Source organism: Amblyomma americanum, chromosome 1 (assembly GCF_052857255.1).
Source record: "Amblyomma americanum isolate KBUSLIRL-KWMA chromosome 1, ASM5285725v1, whole genome shotgun sequence".
In the NCBI taxonomy this organism is placed as follows: domain Eukaryota; kingdom Metazoa; phylum Arthropoda; class Arachnida; order Ixodida; family Ixodidae; genus Amblyomma; species Amblyomma americanum.
In genome coordinates, this window is record NC_135497.1 from 101,446,454 (window position 1) to 101,463,648 (window position 17,195).

Here is a 17,195-nt window from a genome sequence, read left to right on the forward strand (position 1 = left end):
AGAGCTCTGCTGCACCGCTCCCTCGCCTGCCTTCGGCAGTACTCGCAGCGGAGGACGTCTCGTCTGTCGCGTCTTCCACGCACCGAGGCGAGGACAAGATACGAGGACGTCCGCTGTTTCTTTATTGAGCCCCTCCTCGGGTTTCGCGCCGTACTTGTTTTACAACTGGCGCGGTGCGGGCTTTGGCCGCTCGGGGTGTCCGTGCAGGAGACCTCTGGCGACGCTATCGGGACGGGCCAGTGCCAACCAGCGGGCCGTGCGCGGGACCTGGCCGCGCTGATTGGTCCAGCGTGACCGGCCACTTGTGCACGCGCGGCAGCAGCCGCAAGCTCGCACCGCGCCGTCCTTGAGTGCCAGTCCCTCAAAAACAGAGACCGCGTGGCCGGCCGCTTAGAGCCCCTCTGCCCCCGAGCCATGAAGCTCGTGTGCCTCCTGGTCTTGGCGGCCGGCGCGGCCGCGCGCAGCATACAGCAATGCATCGAGCCGAGCAGCCTGCGCCAGCTACACGTCGTGAGTAGCCGATCAGCGCCGCCCGTTAATCTTCTTCTTCTCCGCCTTCGGCCTGCCAGTGCTGGCCGCGGCGCGCTTTGTCGCCTGTCGTGGCCGTTTTCGCGCTCTGACGTAAATGCATAGCTCGCTGTGTTCCAAGTAGCCTGGCCGCCGCAAATGTCGCGCATTCAGAAACGCCCGCCGAGCGCTCGCCGGTGGCTGGCTGGTGAGTGATTCAGTCAAGGGGAGCTACTTTAGCTCCACGACTTCCGAAAAAATATTGCTCGTCCAGGACGTCGTGAGGCGCCCAAATCAGCCTCACAATTCGATCTGGAGAATTAGAACATCAATGTTGATAAGGATGGGTCAGGTGCTGGCGAAGACTAGATGAACCCTTGTAAAACGCGGGGAAGGTTATATCATCCCTGGATTTTTGCCTTCGCATTTTTTTTTGGTTTTTGATGATGGTGACGTCCAAAAGCCATCATGTTGTGACTCTGAGACTCAGAGCAGCTGCTGTGGTATGAATACATCCAGAGTTCGGTGAATTTTGTTGCCACGCAGAGCAGCATGCACGAGCTGGGATGCTGCTATTGTTCGGTTGCATTATTCATCCCGCTCATGTCGATGTTTTTTGTGCTTCCGTATCCCGCGATTTTTCTGCGCCGTGGCAGGTGCAGCGAGTCAACCATAGACGAAGTCCACACCCTTGCGTTTTTTAATTCAGCTGAAAGGTGCAAACTTTTTTTCGGTGAATGCTGATGGAATGAGGCGTTTGCGTAGAATACCAGCCAAACAAGTAATTTAAACTGCAACTACCGTTTGTTTTTGTCTTTTTTCTATGCCTTCGCTATAGGACTCACGTGAATGCTCACCAACAGCGTGGAAAAACGAAAAAAAAAACTGCGCTCACAGCTAGCCCCGAATCACTTGTACTTGGTATCATAAATACCTTTTTGTTACGAAGGTTTGCTAACAATTATATCGGAAGAAGAGAAGAAAGAAGTTGCGTAGAGGCGAAAAAACTTGTGACTTTCATGCGGGATATAGGAACGGCAGTGAGACTTTACGAATTTTTTAAAGGTAAAAATATACCAGTGACTTAAGTTGTAAGCAATCAGACAGAGCCACTTAATAAACTGTAACCAGATGCTGTGACCTAAATAACTTCGACGCCAGTCTAACTGCCCCTTTCGGTGGAGGCGTTCTTAGAGCCCAGGGTAGCCATTCGCTGGGCTTCATTACCTGAACAAAGCGCGACTGTAATTAATAGGACGAGACTTAACAATTATCGTGTTCCAATGCGCTTCCGCTATGTGATCTATTACAGAATTTCTAAAGCGGTTTCAGAGAGTTCCGGTTACTTCCTGCAAAGAAACTCTTGTTCTTGTGGAGTCTTGCATGTGTTTTTGTTTCTGTGAACGATGTAACTATTCATGAGTTATATGTGAAATGCATAAACTCCTTGCTATCTCCTCTATCCGCACTCACTATCACTCCCTGTCCCGTCTCTCATTTCTTGTGGTTATTAATGCGCACAAAAAAAGGCGAGTAATTGCAATGGGCAGGGCTTGGCGAAAGACCACCACGCTCCTTCTTGTTTATTCTTATCGTCCCCATCTGCGCAGCTTGCAATGTATCGCATTTGTTTCACCTGCCTTGCCCCATTACAGCCGCGGAATCACGGAGACTGCCATCTTTACAGCGTGCAAAAATGTCAGAACTAACTTTGTTTGTTTAGAGATCCATGATATAGGGAGAAAACTTGAAGTTGGGGTTCTTGACAACACAAAACAAAATAAACAGGCCTCGAAGGGGAGCCTCAGTATGCTAGCCAACGTTTCGGCATGAGGACTTGTCCTCGTCTGGGACCAATCCTCTTGTCGGAACATTGGCTAGCGGACTGATCGAGGCTCCCCCTCAACCCTTGAGTATTTTGTGCTGTGCTTATTTGTTTAGGTTAGGAACAAAAAAAGCCCGATCAATAACGTCACCTTAGGTCAAACATTTTGCCCTTTATTGCTCGAGAATAGTAGCGCAGTTTTTAACAGCTGTTTTCCTCTTGTGTTTGCCGTGTTTGCGCACAATGTTCGCGCATCACGGGAACAGACAGGGTGAGACCAAACATCATTGCGTCGAAGGAGCACTGCATGAGGCTGGCACAGCTCGTTCAATGCATCAGTATGCCAGATGCGCTCGAAACTGGCTGTTTGTAGCGTGGCACTGCTAATTTTTTTTGTATTCGCATGTAGGAATATTGCATAAACGGCAGCAAATTAAATTTCTGCCCTCCTCTTAACTTTAGTTGCCAGCGTTGACCAAAAATCTTTGGCCATGACTGGTTAGGTATTGAAAAAAATTAGCATAGACACTTAACACGGTTTACGAGTGAGCAGGCGTTAGCTCGCTCGCTCACTTTGTGAACGCTGTTTCCGCGCTGCGGTGTGGTGTGCCCCAATGCCACGCAGCTGGCAATTAATTCTACCTCTGCATGGCTCTACGTAGCCGCCGCCGCGACTCCGCTGCACCCCTTCTCATCTGCGCGCTAACTTCGTAAAAACAATCCCCTTAAGGGTATGTGTTAATTCTCATATCGGCAGAATTGCTCTTTCTCCACTTAACATTCATAGATCCCTGGGAGTCCTAATACCAATCGTGGCGCATTGATGCAGTGCTGCGGCGGTTGCGCTGTGCGTCACTTCTCTGGGATGGCAGGTGGTGCCGCGCCGGTGGGACTTGCGCGATCCAGGTTGTCCTGAGCAACCTCGCGCGACCAATAATTAATTTAGGTGCCTCCTGCCACGGTGCGCAGTTTTTCACAATCCGGTGGGCAGGTTGTGATCACGCCACAAGATTACAAGATCTATAGGTGGACCACCTGCCTTCTAGGTTGCTTCTCTCCGGATTTTTCGTGGATTTTTCGCCCAAGCGAGTTTTTCATGGAAGTTTTCCATGAAAGGATGAAAGCTTGAAGAGATACATTGTTTAAACAGGACCTCTCCCCCACCCCCTCCAAGAGCTGGGCATAAACCCCCGTCTGCTGCGTTTATACCGATATTCGCAAATATTTGCTGCCATCTTGGGCCCGAGAGCAGTGCATTGTTTCGATTATTGTCTTCAGCTCGTGTTCACTAGGCAGAGGGACCGACGGGCCTCGGGGTTTTTCCACCGCTGATGTTACCTGCGGCGCAGTTAATTCGTTTCGTACCTTTGGCGCCGGAGTCGAAGTCGCGTCGTCCGAGTTTACGGACGTCGAGTGGACGCTGCATGCTGGCGCGAAGCCGTCGATGCTTGGCAAAGCACTCTCAGCCGAAGCAATTCGCACGCACTTCGGAGGAAGCATCGCGCATCCGCCGCCTCTGTCGTGCGGCGGCCTCTACCACGGCTGCGCGCGCTGTACGCCCGCACCGGCGGTTGCAGCTCGTGAAATACGAGCAGCGTCCGCGCCGGCATTCAGCCGCCGGCAGCTCGTTTGTCACGCGCTCTGAGCGCTGAAAAGGGTGCCGTCTTTGGCGTCTAACACGTCGCTCGTGGCTCCATTGAGGCAACCCCGTCGCGGCCGCCAGGTTCCGCGGCCGGCTCGCGCGGACTTGGTCTGTCGGGGTGACTCGTTCCCCCGAAGCGTCCTGCGACTTCGGCCACTTTGGATGCGGAAACACCAAGCCCTGCTCGGCCGACGTCCTTTGCAATTCAGATTGCCTATTCTCCCTTTGCAACCCTTCCTGCCTCCTGCATGAAGTAAGCGACGGTAGATTAGAATCGATGGGCTCGGTCCGATCACAGGCACTCCTAAACGCTCGGACGAGCGGATGAATTACCGTTCGAACGCTTTTCGTTTCCGTTTTAACTCAGTACCCTCGCATACGCCGAGTAGAGCGACGTCTCCGAGAGTCCTTGGACTCGGAGGTGCGTTTGCTGCGCGTTCCCTCGGGCTAAAATTTTTGCTGCGCCTTTGTCACACACGATTTACACTGTCAAGCATTTATTTGCTCAGTTGAAATGTTCCGTTTACGCATACGTTAATCGGTTTGTTCTTTTTGTGTTGCAGATGTTTCGCCATGGAGACCGCACGCCGACGTCGCTGTATCCAAACGACCCGAACTCACCCAGTGATTTTCCGGAGGGCCTCGGGCACATAACCCACGTACGTCAATAGGGACTCGAGTGGCTCGAGGTGGCTTCTGAATTAGCCGAGAAACAGATGAAAAAGAAAGAAAATAATAAGGGAAGGGTGCCGTAGTAGGAAGAGAGAGAGAGAGAGAGAGAGAGAAAAGAACAAAATGAGAAAATAAAGACACACAGAAAGGACATATCACGTGCACAAAAGTATGCATGCACAGAGACCCTCAACGGTATCTGGCGTCTGCCGACTTCTAGTACTTCAAGAAAAGCCGCGTTGCTTTCTGTGTGGTTGGCCGATGAGGCCAATGTCGCTTGGGATCTTGCAGGTGTGCTGCCGGCTCAAAACAGCCCGTAGCCTAAGGCCTAGAGCGTCCAAGTGTAAGAGGCCCGGAGGGGATGTTCAGTGCTTTCCTCACATATGTACCTGTCGCGTACCGGAGTGTTAGCCTTATCAATGAAGTATGAGCAGGCATTCGAACTTCCTGCGAAAGCATACAGGTGTACCAATTAAAAAATTTCGCGTCATCTGTAGCGTGTTCTTGGCAATGATTGCGCGAATATCCAGTTTTGAAACCTAAAACCCTATACGTGTGCACCGCTAAATAAATAAATAAATAAGTAGAAAAGTTACGTTTTCTGCAATGTTGCCAGCAGCAAAAAATTAACGTTTCGTAGTGGGCTTTCTCACAACCTCACTATATTATCAAGGCTACGCAGGATTAAAAAGAAAACTGGAAGGGGAGAAGATGCGATTAGCGCAGAAGCAGGCACTGAAGTTTTGCTGGCCTGCGTTGCACGTACGTAGAGGGAATCCTGCAGTCGCCGCTACGCACCCCACTATCCAGCGGTCAGCGACTCCTTGAGGTCGCATTACGTCCTTGTGCAGCAGGCCTCTCCTAGTGCGAACCCGTCGCTCAGTGAGCGAGGAGAAGCAGTGATAAATCTGTCTCGGCAAGCTCTGCGGGCACCTACACCGGAGCCCATCTCGGCGAGACAATTTTGTCTGTTTCTGCTCGAGCGCGCAATTTCTCTCCAATCTCTCATCCCCTCTTCTCCTTGTTTTCTCGCTCTAGTGGTGCTATTAACTGAAGCAACAACAAAAAAACGCGCGTAAAAAGAGAAGGGAGCCCTGCTGAAAGACAGTGTGGTGCGAGTTTGGCGGCGGGAGGCATAAATCACTCGTCGCGCTTGTCCGGCGCGGCTCCTGCTCCTTAAACTTTACAGCATATTATATTTCAGTGAAGCCCGAGGCGCGTACTGAGAAGCGCGATTTTTCACGCGCCCATTAACTCCCTCGCGGCCATTATTGCGCGTCATACGACACCGGGTTCGCGTAGCCCCTTCTCGGGCTCTGGTGCACGCCGGGAGTCGCGCCCGCTGCCGAGGACTGTGGCCCTTCTCCGCGGTCGGTTTTGAATGGAGGCGCGTCCCGCGGTTTGCTTACATAAGCGACCTCAGAGGAACGAACATCTAACGGGGCCAAGTGCATCGCGATCTGCGCACCTTTTTCTTCTTTTTCATTGCTTGAGCAGGAGTCGCGAGCAGGATTCTGGTGGGTGCAACTACACTCCGTAAGCGCTAATGCAGTCGACAGATGTGCGTTTGAAGCACGGCACTCGACCCCGAGTACTAGCTTAGCGAAGACGATGTGCGGAAATGATTACCGTCGGGCGACGTGATTTTACACTTTTTGAGGTCAGCAATTACACCGCCGTGTAGATTTTTCTTAACGCGGACGCCATGACATGCAGCCGGGCAACATTTGGCTTTTCCCGAACGCTGCCCTTTGGATGCGGGTGCTTCGGAGGCTGCCCGGACGTTAAAATGAAAATGAACGGCCATTGAAGTTGCAGACATCAAGTTTCACCCAAATCACAGGCAAAGCGTCGAATGCTTCCTTGAACCTTCGGTAATGGGGAGTAACAGTGCACTTATTGTATCGAAAACGAAACACTTGATCTTGAGTGTTGGAAAGGTCTATGCCGACGCGTGCGGGATGCGCAAATGGTTGCGTAAACAGACAGCACCAATTGACAGCAATAGATTTCACGTCTTGAAACAGAAAGCATGGTCGAAGCACGAAGCGTTTTTCTTGCGCAAAGAAAATCAAGAGGGTTAAATGAAAGGGCATCGATAGGGCATAAGTATTTAGAACAGCACTAAAATTTCCCGTCAATCAACCATGAGGCAGAGTGCGGAGGTGAGATTTGTGAGCGCAAGTCAAAACTCGAAAAGTTTTTTTTTTCTCTCTTTGCAGAAAGGTAAAAACGACCAGTACAACCTTGGTAGATATCTCAGGACGAAGTACGAAGATTTCTTGACATATGACCCCAACGAGGTGAGTCCATTTTGTTTGGCATTCCCAGGGGCGAGTTATAGCTGAAACACCGGAAAAAAAATGGGGCTTCGCACGTGCGACTGGGAGGACATGCAAAGTTTTTGCCTGCATGAATTTCATTTGTCTGTTTATTTCCTAACCATTGTTCTGTCTGTCCGGCACAATAATGAGTATAGCTTGAAGGACAAAGGAGTATAAAACTAGCTCCAAGAAACTCAAACCGTTAAACCTATTGTTTTTCTTTTCAGCGTGGTTGTCTTCGTCGCACTATAACATGCGTCATTCGTCATACAAATCTCAAAAACAACTGACCTTCATGCGTTAACGCGTTGCACGCAATTCATTCACCATTGTTAGATGCGGGCGAGGAGCTCTGGACGAGAACGCTGCTTGGAGAGCATCCAGACAAACCTGTACGGCCTCTACCCACCCCGTGATAAGAAGGTGTGGAACAGTGAAGTCGACTGGCAGCCCGTGCCCATACAAACGATGCCGGTCGACCTGGACGGCGTAAGTCGAACACCGACCCATGCTATGGATGCACAGAACTCGGAACGCTTCGAGAACAAATGTTCCGCAATCAGCGGAAGAAAAATCAGAAGCATAGATGCTTGTCTCACGACGACGAAAAATACATCAGTTATGATAAGTGTTGACATAGCTGCCCGGATGAACTTGTCCCAAATTAATGAGCGAGTGCTTTAACCAGGCAGATGTCGAGGAAACCACACCTGTGTGGCACTTACTACATGAAGCAGAAAATGCACAGAGCTCTGAACTGTTGGTTTGGCTTGAATGTCCTTTTTTGTTATTGCAGTGCTTAAACCTTCTATGTTATTTCTGCTTGATACAATTTTTTCACAGATGCTGTATGAAGACGCAGTTTGCCCGAGGGATGACGAAGAGCTGGAAAGAATTCGCCACTCACCTGAAGGCGCTGAAGTGTTGAGAAGCAATGCTGTGAGTTTTGCTTTGAGCGCTTGTTTCTCTGTTTCTTTTTGTTCTCCTACAAAATTAACCTTAACTTCTTTTGGAAAACTGCAAAACTGCACAAATAACGCCAAGAGCAGTGATTTCGCTTTTATCATTAACTGCTTAAAAGCTCTGTGCGAGATTATCAAGAAATTTCTTCGTTTATACGTATAAATAATAGATAAAAAGAAATCCTTACGAAGAAAGGAAAGACGCAGTGATTTAGGAAGAAAATTTTCCTTTCATGTCTTTGGCCCGCACGAAAGAGTGTATCTATCTTTTCTTAATTCAGCACTGCGATTTAGGATATGTTCCTGTTTTTAGGCAACTGCATGAGAGATGCCGGGCGCTTGTTTCATATGCAAAATTCGTAAACTTATAGCGACCGAGGGCGTACTGGTGATGTTTGTCGCAAAGTTCGTATAGTGTATGTAACCACGGGACTAATCCCTGGGAGGGGGCTTTTTGTTTCAGAATTTGATGAGGACTCTTCAAGACCTTTCTGGCAAAAAGATGACAGACTGGGTCAGCGTTCGGGATCTCCTGGACACTCTCACCATAGAGGTATGCCAGGCGCAACGCTTAAGTGAATTACATAATCCTTATTAGAGAGTATAAAGGGTGGGTGACTCGGAGAAAAAAAAATACGGCTGGCTCTTGGCTTCGATCGGCGTAGAAAATAAAGGCAAAAAAAACTAATACGCAAAAAAAGCACTAATACGTAGCGTTGTAGTAAAATTGAACAAAACAAAAAGAAGAAAGAGCAACCATGAGAGAGTAATCGAACTAACAGTCTCAAAGAAACATACGAAATCAGATGACACAAATGCGCTTAAAAGAGACGTGTCGTGGTCATCGTGGAAGTAGTATTTAAACCCTGCAGTTTTTTTTTTACGGGTGGAAGTATCTAGCTTATTTTCTCCCAGTTAATATCAGCACTCTTCTGCGGCATTAACAAGGTGAAAAACAGCGCTTACACTATAGACAGCGGAAAGTGGAGACACGGGGTTAACCAACACATTTTATTGCGGGTTAGTCAGTTATACGCCTTTCATGTGTATAGGAAAGAGAAGAGATGCAAAGAGCACAAAAAAACACATAAAAAAGTACCAAGTCGTAAAAGGTCATGCCGCATCACACACACATTCAGTTTCTTTGTCACAAAGGGCGATTGAAAGTATGCTGACGCATGCGTCGCTCTTTTGTCTAATGTTGATGCCTTCGTTAATTCCCCGGGTCCATTGATCGATGTATGACGAGGGCCTAGGTTCGAAGCCCGATGCCGGCAAATTTCGTTTTTCGAATGAGGCCACGTGAGAGGTACCATTTCCTGTGGACACATTTTGTGGATACATTTTGAGAGACAACTTTCGGTTATGTTTTTTCCTTCGCATGAGGCATATAATGCTTTCGCATTAAGAGTACGCTTTCGCATCACCCGTGCTGGCAGCGCCAGATCTTGCCGGCGGAAGAATGGCAAGAGTAGACGAAACTGAGACACGAAACGATGAGGGGCACAGAATCCCCTGGGGACGATAGATGGCGCTGCCGGCATAGTTGTCGCGAGGGCGTCTTTTTTAGCTCGGCATCACCGCATACGACGCGGACTTCCGATCAATTCTCATCAAATGAGGCAAGTCCTCCCCATAAATGTAGTATGAAAAAAAAGACTGTCAGGTCGGTTACCACTGTGTAACACGAGCTTAAGCGACAGCTGTTAAGGTATTTATATTTTACTATACATTGAGGTAGAGAATATGAGAGCGACGTCAGATCTGTACAGTTCTAGAGCGATATTTTTAGTTTTCCCTCATACTCTGTTTTCGACTAGCTCTTCTCACCAGTCCGCCGCTTTAGGCGCGAGGCGCCACCAAAGACCCTATTCTCCCGCGGAAGCCTTCGCGTCAGCAGTCGCAGATGGACCGTGCTACATTCCTCCTTCTCCCCATACTGTCCTCTCTCCCTTACAAGGTAACCACTCTCTGGATGGTCCCCATGGTAACCACCCCACGGTTACGCATTCCAGTGTTCTCGCCATATCTTCCTCCTTCCAGGGTAACTACCCTTTGGGTGGTTACCGTGGCAAATACCCTCCGCTTGCGCCGTACCTTCCTCCATTCAAGGTAACCATCCTCCGGTTGGGGATTCCTCCATTGTCGCGATACCCCCCTCCACCCTTCAGATAGTTCCTTTGGTAACCACCGCCCAGTTGCGAATTCCTTCAATCACGCCATACCCTCCTCCTTCCACGGTATCCACCATCCGAGTGGTTCCCATGGAAGCGCACCCACCAGTTACGCAGACGACTATAACATACTACTACTACTGCGGCGAAGCGAAACGCAAGAAAGGGCGTATAACAGCTTTCCCTGTAAAAAAATTACCGCTAAATACCACTTGTTCCCGAAATTTAGTAGTGAACAAGCCAGCGGTTTAGCCGAGAGAACCATTAGTCGGTTGTCTTTAAGTGGCACGCAACAGTCATTATATGCGCCTCCGTTTGTAGTGAGTGGACCGAAGGGTCGAAGGCCTTACACGCTTTGTATGGTGCGTTCTGCACGGAGCGCAAGCATTTTCGTTCGGACACCGTAAACCTTCACATACAACGGCAATTTGTGAAGGTAGTTTTGTTGCAACGAGAGTTTCCTGCTTTTCAAGAGTTGCTGCATACAGTGCGAACAAGGAAAGCGTGCATGTCTCGTGGCGCAGTGATCTAAGCGGCCTTGCCATAATTCGTCTCTCGGAAACACTGACAGCAGAGCACCTAACTGCCGAGGTTAAACGAACTCGGACCACTGTTCTTCATGTGCACTAACTTGGGTTTTTCGTTTCATGTTTGTCTCGTCACAGAGGAGCCGCAACCTGAAGATACCTGACTGGGCGCTACCACTTTGGGGCAACATGACCAGGGTGGCGAAATACACGACCATACTCAATTACAACAGCACTCTGCACAACAGGTTGCGCGCAGGTGAGGTACAGAGCAGTGCTTTTTCCATGGTACTTCGTTCCATCAACTTGAATGCCGGTCAACGGCTCTCACTTGCAGTAGGGTTTGCGCAAATCCATAGCTTGCTCGTAGCGAGACAAGCACGGAGCGAACATGAGTGCAATGTGGGGCTACTAAAATCTATAAACGTACCGGTGTGGAGAAAACGATTGCTCAGTGACCGGTAAACAGAGGAGCGAGAACGTGTTAGTAGCGGGAGTAAGGCCTATGTAAAGAAACTGCTCTTTTTGTGCTACAGAAGGAACTGCGCTGCACTGGTAACGCTGTTTAAAAAGTAGTACGCGTTGCTGGTATCTCAGTGCCGAGATACCGCACTGCCATGTGTCCTATAAATAGAAGTAGAGGGCAAAATGGCTTAGAATACACTAGTTTGGCGCTGACAGAATTTTGAGGTTCTAGCAATTCATTTATTTTTAATGTTTTTAAATACACCTTAAAGGCTCCAGATATGGCATATTACACGAGCGATTGCATTCTCCTCATATTCTCTCTCTCTCTTGGCTTGGCTGTCTTCTACTACTCCGCTTGTTTCTCCGTTCTCTTGGTTTTGCTTGTGTCTTCTTCGCTTCTTCTTTTCTTCTCCTTTCGTCTCTTATCTCTCTTGGCTTGGCTTGCGGATTTCTACAACTGCTGCTACAATGGACTCAGGTTACACAACCTGTAACTAAGCCCGAATTGCTATCCTACATGCTTCACCCATAATTTCCGTCGATTATAACTCCCCTTCAAGCATATTTTTTCCCCAAAAAACACGGTGACCACTACAAATGCGGCCGGTGTGTCTTCTCTTACTGCTCACTGAAATCCACGAGCGGCACACTAACTATAATCTTCTCTAGCACAAATAACCTGTCTTACGCGATAGTTTAGAACATTGATTGATTGGTTTTTAGGGAAAGGAAAAGGCGCAGTATCTGTCTCACATATCGGCGGACACCTGAACCGCGCCGTAAGGAAAAGGATAAAGGAGGAAATGAAAGAAGAAAGGAAGAAAGAGGTGCCGTAGTAGAGGGCTCCAGAATAATTTCGACCACCTGGGGATCTTCAACGTGCACTGACATCGCACATCACACGGGCGCCTTAGCGTTTCGCCTCCACAAAAACGCAGCCGCCGCGGTCGGGTTCGAACCCGGGAGCTCCGGATCAGTAGCCCAGCGCCCTAACCACTTAGCCGCCGCGGCGGTGGAACTCAGAATAGGCATTGTTCTGGTAGCAGTGTGTGAATCGATTAAAACTATTGGGACGCAGCGTTTGTGAGCTCTCTGCTTTCGTTTTGATGGAACCACCAAGACTTGACTTAACATAGTTGCCATCCACGCTTTTCTCGCTATCTTTGGAATTTTGTCTGCAACTCTTCTGCATCAACAACTGAAAAGTAGACATGTCAAAATTTGTCACAGTAGAATCGATTAAATCGCAATAAAAGATCTAATGTTAGAGGTCGCCCCTGTGAACACTCCTCTGCATTGTGGCTATCAGCTGCAAGCCGATTTAGATTCGTGCACGTTAAATGCATTTACACTGAAGGTTGCTTCGGCTTTCCTGGATAACAATGATGCAGGTCTTATGATCCGAGAGATCCTGCGGCACTCCGATGCTGTGGTAAACGGCAACTCTAACGTGAAGCTATACATGTATGCAGCGGTACGTACATTTTTTCTTTGTTGCTTGTTTATTTTTTAATGGCTACAAGATCTGTATGCCACAGGAGTTGGGAACAAGTAAAAGCTTCTGAAGGTACCGTGGTTTCACATGTTTAGCTGCTACAGGCCGCTAAAGGGTATATTGAAACTCTGCCGAGTTTTTTTCTTTTTCGCTACTGTGTCCAGAAGGCTGAGTAAAAGCTGTTCATAATAGGATAATTTTTGAAGGAAAGTCATCTTTTAGGCCTTGTAAGCCATTTAAAGGTAACAAGAAACGCTAAGTTTACCAGTGAAAAGTTTTCTAGTGAGTAATACAAAAAAGCAAATTTAACACTGAGCATGACAAACGGCAATGTAGAAATAGCGATCGGTTTTATTTACGCAATCTGAACTAGTAATTTTTACCAGAAGGAGGCGCCTATCTGTAAGCTTACACTAGTATCGGTCTTCCTTTCTGAAGTTATTGAAAAGTGATTTTTATCAGTGTGCATGAAAATTGATTGCAGAGCAGAATGCGGCGTTGGAAATGCTCCACTTGCACATTTCTTTTCTTCGCGCAGGCTACGGGCAATTGGCTTACGTGGTTTCTCTATCATAGCGGGTTTGGCTTTCTGGCACCTTTGCACATATTAGTTTTCAGCTTTGCGTGTTGAGTAGGGCGTCGGTTTGTTATATTATTTTGGCTTAATTGACCCCGCTCGTGATAACGTATCGAGACAGTTTCTAGAGATGTCTCCATTAATGCAGCGCCGTGTGTTGAGTTCCTCTTTGTTATGCTCTGTTCTCCCCGCCGTTTTCTTATGTACTCAAAAAGATTACATGCTTTTTAGCCCTTTGAGTGGCGCGACATTGGCTCCGGACGCGGGAACAAGGCGGTATGTTGTGTACATGCCAAACTTTCCTGGACATCAGTGTTCGTAATATGCTCAAACTACTGGACATTTCCACATAGAGCTATCTGTCGGCCTCAATGGCAGTGCGGGCTGGGCACTATTATTTTGAATTCTTTTTATGGCCCACTCTATGTCGGCCTCCAGTAGCGAACACAGCGTAACACAATGGGACTATTTTCGCGTTTAATTGAGAAGAAAACTGAACAGTGCTGCGAGATGGTATGCGAAGACGCTGAAACCGATAGCCTATTCTTCCTACGCGCTGCACTGCCCAACTTGTAAAATGCGTCCTGTGTTCGCTCCGACTGGTTCTGACGACCGTAGGAAATCGATATGGCGTGCACGAAACATTCAAAATTCCTGCGGTAATTTTAAATTTTCAGCGGCACTAGATTTTCGCAAACTAGAAACGTTTGTACAGATTATTTTCTGGGCTTCACAAAAGACAGGAAAAATAAAAGCCTGAAAATTAAAGCAATAAATCACAGAGACAAGGAGGTCGCTCCTTCGTGCATACCAATTGTTGCGAGACATCCTCTCTGAAATGCTGTTTCGTTTCTAGCGCAGGTGGCTGTTTCAGTTTGACTTCTTTCTAAATTTACATTAACAGTCATGCACAGCGTTGACTTTCTGCTCAATTAATTTTATTATTTAGCGACAAGAGAGCTTTCCAAGAAAGATCGTAGATCAACAAATTTGCCATCTCAAAATTATGATGGCGGCTGTCAAGCAGTACACACGGATGTACTCTAGGACACGTGCTTTCACGACCTAATGATTGTTTCGCGCTCAAAGGTGCGTTCGCACTAAAGAATGTGATATAACGGCAGATACCCGTGAGCTAAAGTTCTTTCCATTCGCAACCTCTGGAATGTTCAAGTTACTCGCAATCAATGTGTAGGCGACCGGTTTCTCCTCTGGCTGACAAGACCATTAATTCCTTGCTGGTGTGACGGTCACTCGCTCTCCAATAAACATGACGGCAAAAGATAAACCAAGCAAGGGTCTGGGTACCCTGATGTATTCTATCCGGCCTTCTTGGAAAATAAACACCGGAAGAGCACTTCTTTGTCGGTAGGCAAAGACTCAAGTGATTGCTTTGATACTGATTTGGCTGTGTCTGTGCTTGAGGGGGCATGACAGCACGCTCCTTTCTATCCTACGTCCCCAATTTCCATTTTGCCCAGCCTTGAGTGGTGATAAAAGACGCTCCTTGTATCCTGGTATTTTAGCACGACGTCCTGATCGCGGCGTTCACTTCCGCCTTCGGTGTCTTCAACCAATTGGCGGTGCCTTCGTCGACAGCGATCATCACCGAGCTCCATGAGGACGCCGACGGCAACTTCTACATTCAGATGCTCTTCAAGAACGACACCACGCGCAAGCCGTACCGGCTGGAGATTCCCGGCTGCGAGGGATTCCGCTGCAACCTGAAGACTTTCAAGGAGATCGCGAAGCCGTACGTCGTGGAGGATTGGCGCCAAGAGTGCGGCCTCGATCCGCTGCCCGGTGGTTTCGACCTGTTCCCCTAAGGTGCGGTCAACGTGCCCCAGGGCGATTCCAGTGCCACGTTATTGTCGAATTGCGTTCGCAGCGGCCACCAAACTGCTGACGCCCGCGGAGGATATACGAAGGCTGTTTTCCTTCACTAAAGAGCTTTACAGGTGTATTATGATGCCTTTCAGCCCCAGTGCAGAATTATTTTTTTTAAATAAACATTTAACCAAGTGGTGTGGGCTTTTAATCAGACCTGCGGCTGCACGCGTGGTCTGCGGGCGTGGCATGTACTACCATTACTCCAGCATATGCATCACACACCCCCTTGAGGCGTGCAACGATAATATGCAGCATGGTCACTTCTCTACGGCCATGGTTACTCAGTCTTTTGTTGTCGTTCCTATAGGGAGTTTGCACGAAAGCCGGCGGCGCTATGCATTCTGGGTAGTCCGCCATTTTGTCGTCCTTGGTAGCAGCCGACGCAGGAAGCGCACGTTGGTTTTTACGCTCGCGTAGTACGTGCGTGCAACAGTGCTGGCGTTATGGTGTACTGTGCTGTTGTGGGCTGCACCAGCAGAACCCAAAGCAAAGCGCAGAAACTGAAGACAGGACAGGCCGACTGCCGGTTCTTCAAGATTCCGAAAATACGCCTGCACGAGTGCGAGAAAGCATAGCAGCTTTCATATCGACGCCGACGCGAGTGGCTGGCACGTATTAACAGGAGTGAGACTGACGCCAATCCAGACAAGTATAAAGTCTGTGCACTCCACTTCGTTTCAGGGGCGTACAACGATTTCTTGGCTTACAGCGCGTTTGTTTTTTACTTCTGCACCCGCGCTTTACGCTTTGCAAAACAGGCACCTCGTGACGCGTCTGCATCGCGACGCGTCGCAGGAATTAGTACTTCACGAAAAAAAAAGGTTTTATGTCCTTACCTGTGTTTTGAGTATCACTGTGTCGGCTACGACCGTTTTCATGCATGGCTCGCGTACCCATCCACTTGTGAGGAAGTTGTGCCCTTCCAAAGATTTTCTGGCCTTAAGCTGCTGCCGAGTAACAAAACTAGTTCTCAGAACTAGAAATTCGTGAATATCGGCGATGTCGACGGGCGGCCACAAGTTGAAATCGACAGAGCAGTCATCCGCGCGTAGCGTGAATGGGTCCACGCCGCACTGTTTTGTTTTCTCCTCGTAGCGCGCCCGGTCTTTCGGGCACAGAGTCGACACGTAGGTCTCTGACGAAACTGCCGACATCTTCAAAGCACGCCGGGGCGGCGAATATGCAACCCCTTGTTAGTTTTGATGACTGTAAAAGACGATACCGCACTCGGAAAAAAACACTGCTGCCTGGCCTCGGTGCGTCGGCTGCTAACAAGGACGACAAAATGGCGGACTACCCAGAATGCATAGCGCCGCCGGCTTTCGTGCAAACTTCCAATATAGTTGCGCAGTAGTTTTGTACCTTTACCTGGCCACCTCATATACGCGAGCAGAGTGCGCTGTCACAATCACGTGACAACGCTGTTCCCTAAAGACGAGCGCCGCTACGTGTGCGTATTGCGCATTCGACTCGGTCAAAGGGATGGAAAGTTAAAATCCTTGCGCTTCGTGTATTTACTGCAGTCAAAGCTGGCGTTCTAAAATCTACTGGAACATTATCACTTTCTGCATAAATTAAGTGAAAAGTACTGGGGCCGAATTCCATGGCCCTTTGCACATTTGCCTTTTTGAGCTCAGCCATATTTCAACAGGCCTGTCCCAGCAGCGTTCTGACTTGCGGATTTCATACAGGAATCTACTGCGCAGGCGCAGCACAGTCCAACGCGCCCGCGCACACAGTCAAGCTGCATACAGTGAAAATGTCTATAAGATGTCCATTTTTCATAGCCCATTTCGCGTCCATCTGGTTCTCTGTCATTGGTCACTCAGATACATCCGCGCTTTCAAGCCTCTGCGGGAAGCTACCCGGCCATTGGGTGGTTGGCGACCGGGCCTCACCATTGGCTGCCACTGACTGCGATATGCAGCCAATGATGAGGTGCATGGCAGCGCTCTGTCAACAGCAGGTGACCGGAGCTGCCCACTGGCTGCTATTGACTGCGATATGCAGGCAATGGTGACGTCCGGTCGCGCACCACTCATTGACCGGGTGAATGCTCGTAGACTCTTGAAAGCCGCGGGTACGCATGAGTGACCAATGACAGAGGGCCAAATGGACGTGAAATGGACAAT

At 48.8% G+C, this 17,195-nt stretch overlaps 1 protein-coding gene across 1 annotated transcript; it reads left to right on the forward strand.

Annotated features, from left to right (window-relative positions):
- Positions 1 to 238: 238 nt before the first annotated feature.
- On the forward strand, positions 239 to 15,196 carry Acph-1 (Acid phosphatase 1). The gene is made up of 9 exons (XM_077646419.1): positions 239 to 510; positions 4,538 to 4,633; positions 6,869 to 6,949; positions 7,307 to 7,459; positions 7,814 to 7,909; positions 8,396 to 8,485; positions 10,772 to 10,892; positions 12,493 to 12,575; positions 14,700 to 15,196. The coding sequence occupies exons 1-9, from the start codon at positions 415 to 417 to the stop codon at positions 14,997 to 14,999; spliced, it is 1,116 nt and encodes a 371-aa protein (XP_077502545.1). The 5' UTR covers positions 239 to 414; the 3' UTR covers positions 15,000 to 15,196.
- Positions 15,197 to 17,195: the final 1,999 nt, after the last annotated feature.

Coding starts and splice junctions, on each gene's coding strand:
- Acph-1 (XM_077646419.1), top strand. CDS start 415: ATGAAGCTCGTGTGCCTCCTGGTCTTGGCGGCCGGCGCGGCCGCGCGC. Junction 511..4,537: donor GCCTGCGCCAGCTACACGTC/GTGAGTAGCCGA, acceptor TTTGTGTTGCAG/ATGTTTCGCCATGGAGACCG. Junction 12,576..14,699: donor AGCTATACATGTATGCAGCG/GTACGTACATTT, acceptor CTGGTATTTTAG/CACGACGTCCTGATCGCGGC.